General features: G+C 31.6%; 1 protein-coding gene across 1 annotated transcript in view; it reads left to right on the forward strand.

Annotated features, from left to right (window-relative positions):
* The window catches only part of LOC119644798, a 54,400-nt gene that overhangs the window by 19,101 nt on the left and 27,596 nt on the right, over positions 1-7,703 (forward strand). The window contains 1 exon segment of the mRNA XM_038044535.1: positions 3,203-3,394. Coding sequence (XP_037900463.1) covers positions 3,203-3,394 — 192 coding nt within the window.

Here is a 7,703-nt window from a genome sequence, read left to right on the forward strand (position 1 = left end):
ATCGCAAAGCAAATGACAGCTATACGAAGGAATAACGGGAGAGAAGAGAGATAAATTTTTTAAACCATTTATGAAAAAATGTATGCTTTCAAAAAATTAAAGTAAAATTTTCTTTGATATTAAAACAAGTAAAAACGATATAGTGGTCGAGAGTCATTAAATACCCCATGGTAGAGGGCCGTACATTTTTACGTAGAACGACTTTTCAAAATAAATCATTGTATGGGAAGTGATCGAAAAAGTAATCCAATCCGAAATATATTCTCGTTAGCGTTAGCTCTTTGGCCAGGAGATGTCGGTGTATCAAATTACATCAAAACATCTCAAAAATTGCGACCTGCAGGTTGAAAACATGATAGACGTATGTTCGGACCAGACAGACAGATATACTTAAATCGATTCATAATCACTTTCTGGAGTTGGCAAATAAAAAGGATTATGTAGTAGTAAGTCACCTAACGTACTTCGAACGGAATCTGGGCTCGATTAGCATCTTGACCCCATAGGGTTAACGAGTAACATAGTAATAGTTAGTTAGTCAAGTACCGGTATAGGTAAGGATTGATGATAAATTAATGCGTGAGAATGAATGCTAATGAATTGTGTTATACAAACTGGACCGATCTGGCCGAAACAATGGCCGAAACAGGTTAAAGCAGATATCACAATCGCCCACACGTCTAGACAATCAAAATTGAGAACATCATGGCTATACGTACTTTTTTCCCGTTGCGCTGATAAGCTACAACAAATACATGATATAAATTTTGCACGAAATTATTCGATAAAAATAAAAAGAACAAGCCACGCCCACCACACTGCGCAAATTTATATAATTTTCCCTTTTTTTCTCAATCTTTCGCAGGAAAACGGCAATGGGTGTAAAATATTCGGTCGCAATCCGCAATACAAATTTTCTTACTTGTTTATGTATATATAAAATAAAATTAATAGTCTTAATATATGTTATTTAAAATAATGTTTTTCTCACCTTTCGACACTTTACGAATTCGAATTTTTCTGTAATTCGTTTTCAGATTTATTGTCGACTTTTTTTTAATTTGGGAAAATTTTGATCAAAAAAAAAAAGGAAAAAATAAAAATATGAAAATTTCTTAGAAAAAGAATAGAAAGTAATAAAAACAAATAATTTATATAAATTCGGAAAAAATTTAAAAATATAATCGAAAGGTTGCTGACAGTTCACCTCTCCAGTATATCGAAGGGAATCTTAATTAGAATAAACTATTTGCGGCAACATGCACACAATGATAATTTTAACAATTCTTCTTCTTAATGAATGCAAAAAAAATTTTGATAATATTTCACGAATACGAAGCAAGTTTACAGTCCCAACCTGTATTAAAGATTTAGTTTTAATGCAAAAAAAAAAAAACACATGAACATCATTGAACGTCATTGATAAAGAGTGTATCATGATCGGTAATGAAGAAGACGTGTATAAACTCATAAAAAATGTAAAAAATTATATAATGAAAATGGGATGAAACTCATAAAGTCAACCATACGAAAATGATTTTTAGCTTTTTAGTACATAAAAATTAATAATAAAAAATGACTTGATATGATGTAGTATTTTCATTTAAAAATTTTAGATTAACTTAAAGAAACATCATCGAATCACTCACTGATTTTTTAAACTTTTGCATAATAAACAACAATACTGTGATTGGCTGTTCCTCCACGTACAAGCAGATATATCAAGAGTCGTTCCAAATGCATTTACTGCAAAGACTTGAAGGAAAAGTAATCCGTGAAGTAGTGTTCGATTGGATTAGTAATCTATCGAATGACGTCATCGTAACTCAGCTCTCTTCCAATTGCATTATAAAAGCAAGAGAATAGCACAAGATTTTTGATTTTCCATATGTCTTATACGATATTGTAAAGAGCATTAGCATAGTTAGGGGCGAATTTTGCGACAAACTTACACACACTAACAATTTTTACAAACTAAATCTATTAGATATCTTTTCCATTATATAGAGCTTAGCCAATCTACGTAAATTAGATGGCGTATAAGTATCTCATGTTCCAACCGACTGTAAACAAATCCATCTTAAAAAGTTTTATTGATTGATATCAAGACTTAACACACACTTGAAAGTATATTCAAATAATATTGCAAACAGCGAACACATTTTTTCCTTTAATAAGTATTTTCCAAACTTTATTCCTTTCCTCCCTTTTCGGTCTTATTTAAACGTCAATTTTCGTTAGAAAAAAAAAAAAAAAAAAAAAAAAAAAAAAAAAAAAACAGAATAAAAAGGAACCCATTAAGACGAATTTTGAATGTTCTTCACTACATACATACATATATATATACATAAACCTTATCTTCCGACAAATCTTAGATATGCCCCTACGTACACATAGTTATAAACGAAACCTTAGATGGACAGGTTGTAAGTGGTTCCTGGTTGTTGCGAGCAAATTTACGCGGGCATCTTTCTATCTATGAATGTAAACTTATATATGTATGTGTGTATTATTTATAAAATTTAATTTTGAAAATCGAATCTAGAAATGATAAATATAATCGCGATTCACGAACAACGAGTAGACATTAATTAATCTATTGACGAACGTGATTGAGTCGAACCATCAATACTGCGAGATGTGAAAAGTCGATTTAATTTCCCATAGCCATATGAAAGTTTATTAACTACTCAGTTGCCATTTGGAGTAGTGTCAATCATTGCGTGCGGGGACGATTTTGAAAGGACTTCGGTGAACAATATACAAAAAAATTCACTTCCTTCTAATCAACTAACTGTTCAAATGCTTTGCATTGTTTTACGCATAAATATTATGACATTTTTTATATATAATTTTTAGTTAAAACTACATTTCGATGGGTGCATGTTGGCGGAATCGGATCACCTGTCGCAATGCATATAACCAATGTAGTAGACTCTCTGTTTTTCTAGTGATGGGCATAAAGACGAAAAGGTAAACTTATGTAGGTAGGAAAGCAGAAATTGAAGTTTATAAACTTTTTGCAAGCATCGAAAGGATTATAAAATATCTCATGCACTTCATAACTATTTCAAAAATTATAAACTTTTTATTAAAAAAAATTGTACGAAAAAATATATATATATATATATATGTATGTATGTGTAAAATTTATTCGTTTTGTTATATATATGTATATTTTCTTTTTTTTTTTTTGTTTTAGATTCGGAATTGGAAGAATTCGAGACGCCAGCACGTTATCGGCCAGATTCTTTAAGTGCTTTAAGCCGTTCCACGCGCTTTACGGAAGATGAAATTAAACGAATTTATCGTGGTTTTAAGGCTGAATGTCCAACAGGCGTTGTTAAGGAGGACACCTTTAAAGTAATATATTCTCAATTTTTCCCACAGGGAGGTTCGTACGGTACAGTATACATTGTTTTGTTAACATTTTGTCTTGATTTAGTTACTAATGCTTGCCTCTTTTATAATAGCTTCTAATTACATTATTTCCGCTTTTTCACGTTCTACTCTTAAATGTGTAAAATTAATAATAATGAAAATCTTTATTGTAATGATTTATGATAATTTGCAATGAATGAAAAATATATTTTCAAGCATTTCAATGCCGACTTTATAATAATAATTTAAAATATGAATACTTTGATATATTTATCATAGATAGTGGGCAACATGTGGGCAAATTATCTTGTCTTGTATATCCATTCCCGTCGTTATCCGTTGTATACCGGCATCACGTTCGCGATATTTAGCTTATAATCAATTCACTTACTTTGTCGCATTCCCCCTTCCAAGTCAGTTTATTTGATATCCAATTGATTGCACTGTTAATAAAATTTGCAAATCCTTCACATTGCGTTGGGGTCCATCTTATTTATTTGATATTTAATGCATTTTTAGACAGATAATATATCTTCATGTGGCAATTGTACAGAATAGTTTTTACCATTCGTTCGTGTTTATCTTATAAGGTGCAAAAAAATTGAAAAAAAAATTATTTATAACTTTGTGTAGATGTTCCCGATTCTTTCTATTCATCGACAAGTGCTGAAGGGCTCTCCATGGAATATACGTGGAAATATTTTACCTGTACCTGTTGTAGTTTATAAGTATCGTGCAAAAAAACGAAATTGTTTTTATATTTTAAAATAATAGTTAGTCTCAGATCATGTTGTGCTGGGATCGTGTTCTTAGACCGATTTGTTCCATTTGCAAAACCATACTGCGCGCAAGAATTTCCGATGTTTGTGCATAATTTGAAGCCGATTGCTTTATTTTAGAGGCCAGGAGAGTGTTTATAACAGCCATTGCCCTGGAAGATGGACACAGGCAGATGAAGACAGGCAGACAGACAGACAGACAGACAGACACGCACACACACGCGCATGCTCAAATCGGTTTATGCATACTTGATATGGTCTCTGAGGCTTCCTTCTAAACGCTGCAAGCATTTCGACAAAATCAATCCATCCCTCATACTTCTGTGATGGGCATAAAAAAAATCGATTTCTCGATATTTCATAATCAATCAAAGCCCTTAAGACGAAGTTTCAATTATGACTTTGTGACATTTGTTAGTCGGCAAATCTAAGCGTAACAGTCTTAAAGTCTATTCCTTTATTAGGCTTGACTGATTTGATTTCAATGTACTTGAGTTTCAAAAGGAAACTCAACGTCTTTTACCGCGAGCCTGGTTTTCAACAATATTTCTATCGAGTTGACTATTTCACATGACATCCTTTTAAAACTACCGTCAATTCCGCTAATTTTTTGAAAACTAAGCAGACAGACTGACGGCATTCTTTGCTCTTGAAAGCGATGAAACGTTTAACGTTCACTTAAGCTAACGGTCAGAAACTTTGATACTTTGTAAATAATATTTTTTTCATGATTTACTGGTGGATTTTCTCAAAAACGAATAAAAGCGAGCGTAAATAGGTCGCGTATACAATGATATCATTACACACTTACATATAGAAGAAGCATTAATGTTATTGATATTTTAGAGGATTTTATCTCATAATTTTTCGTACAAATATTTATGCTGTACTTTACGCAGCATGACAACAACAAAGAATTGGAACGTTAAATAAAAGAAGAATTGATTATTCTACGAAAGTTATTATGCTTCTTTTACGCTTGCGGGCACCTTTAACCGTTGACCGTTTCTCGTTGACGCTAGAATCGAAACTTTGAACCTTCACCTCAACATTGGCTTGAAAGCTTTTCGCTTACGATCGGTTCGAGTTTCGAAAGAAACAGGAAATAGTGAGACTAAGTTAGATTTAGTATTTATATACAAAAATTACTCTTTTTTGGACTTTCATCATCTATTACGTGCAATTTCTTATTGATCAGACAAATCTCTTGTTAAAATTTCTTCAACGATATCTTTAGTCGCATTGAATATCTCCGATAACCATATCGCAAACATGAGGCCACGTCCTGCACAAGCGACATATATTTGTACTTTCATAAATAAATAGCATATCTTTAGAATAGCGTTTTCGTTAATTAAAAAAAATTTCCATTACTTTTCCAATAAATTGTTTTTTATCAGAGCTCATACAATTAATGATTTCTTCAACTTTTATTTTATTCATTTATTTTTGTTTTCATAAACAACGGACAACAACATATGGAAAGTATACAATAAAGTTTTTATTGTGCATTTAAAATTTTATCACTTCGTAACCGCAGACAAATAAAAAATAAATATAAAAATTTAGAAATATTTATAAACTATTACTTGTTTCGCTCTCTCTCTCTCTCTCTCTCTCTCTCTCTCTCTCTCTCTCTCTCTTCTTTCTTCTCCTGTAATGCATTGACATAAACTTTAATTTCTTTACTAGAAAGGAATTAATGATAAAAATAATTGACCTGAATGCGAACTTCTATTCAGATCGAATCCTAGATACCCATCACTGAAGGTTGCTATGTAAAATCTTCAAATTATTTTTGATACTCTACAACACTTGTGATACGTGTAGCATGCAGAAGGGCTTAAGGTAGCCCTTGTTTGCCTTAGATTATTTATAACGGACGAATCAGAATCATTTTCTGAATTAATTTAAATTTTTCTGTCCCGCAGTCGTCTGAATACTCCACTGAATACTCCACTTTCTACTGCGAACTCTAATTTTCAATATTTCATGGTGAAAATTGATTCATAATAGTAAATTGACAACAAAGAAACCAAATACCAAACAAAAGAATCAATCATATCAAATCCAGACCACGTGCGCCATGCAAAGATTTTCAAGAAATGTCCGATGATTCTCCTTATATAACAAAAAGACCCGATTATTAATGTGTTACTATGAAAATTCGCTTATGATCGAAATTTGACTTGACAATTCAATTTAACGGCATTTGGATTACATGGGTATATTTTTTAGACCATAACATATATATGAGTTATCATGAAAAGCAAGCGCTTATGTTGTTTTGGGCTTCCTTCAATATGCGGGCTTCGATGAGAAGTGTGTCTTTGCATTTGTGTAATTTTTCGTGTTTTATTACCAAAACGAGTTACTCGACTGTACTAGGCGAAATAGCGTAGGATATCTAATGGTAGGCCCTGCCTGACTATAATGTATTTATTTGTTTTTTATATTTATCACGGGCATGGTAATCCATCAGTACTTCTTATACCCTAACTTCGATAATTAAATTTGCATCGATATCTATTTAAAGTTGCGTGAGCGCCGTTTTATTTACGTAGAAGAAATTGTATTTATTGTTCAAATTTTGATCGCTACGAAAAACGCATCGACAGACAAAAGGAAATGATTGCGAAAAATCTTCCCAAAGTTTCTACTTGATAAGATCGCTATATTTTATATGGAGTGTCTTGTTGTTGTTAAGCCCTTGTAAAAAGACTTGGAATATCTATTCTGTCCATGTTCCTTCGTCCCACACAAAATCAGTAATCATCCTCCTATAGCGTTCTCTATTGAGGATCGTTCCAATGCAATTTTCATATTCATAAATGACATTTCCAGCTCATAAACCACACCTAAGAGCTATATTTTTACATATAAAAGTCAGACATCTTTAAGAACATCAGATGTCTTCTCTTAATATCTGTATTTGCGAAATCATTTAGCTAAATATGAGCTGCCCCCCCCGCCCACGCGGATTCCTCCCAACGTACATGATACGTAACAATGGTTCCATTGTTGCCGTAATAAGTTTCAACGACCACGCACGTATTGCATTTAAGAAACAATAACAACAATTCAAACAATATATTGAAAAGAAATTTGATCTAAATCTTAATCAGAAATGTGTTTTATTAACATTTCCTGTCGAAATCAGAGAATGGATGGATGCCCCTATATTTATACTACTTCATACAATTGATTTCATTTTTATATTTGTTTCTTTAATGTATTTATTAAATTATATACTTATACTTGGAAGCATAGTAAAAAAGAAAAGTAAAAAAAAACTTTAAACATTTCTAATACATATTTTAACGTTTTTATAAGTTTTAAATGCACTTAAGTAAAGCTTACTGGTTTTTTTATAAGGAAACAAAAACTATCCACAAGAAATCCCCACAAACAAAATTATTAGTAGAAACCGGAAATTTGAAACAAAAAGTCAACAAGAAAATTAAAAAAAAAAACGAGTATACTTGCAGAGAATAACAAAAAAAAAAAAAAAAAAAAAAAAAAAAAAAAAAAAAAAAAAAAAAA

The sequence above is a fragment of the Glossina fuscipes genome, unplaced genomic scaffold, assembly GCF_014805625.2.
Source record: "Glossina fuscipes isolate IAEA_lab_2018 unplaced genomic scaffold, Yale_Gfus_2 0, whole genome shotgun sequence".
In the NCBI taxonomy this organism is placed as follows: domain Eukaryota; kingdom Metazoa; phylum Arthropoda; class Insecta; order Diptera; family Glossinidae; genus Glossina; species Glossina fuscipes.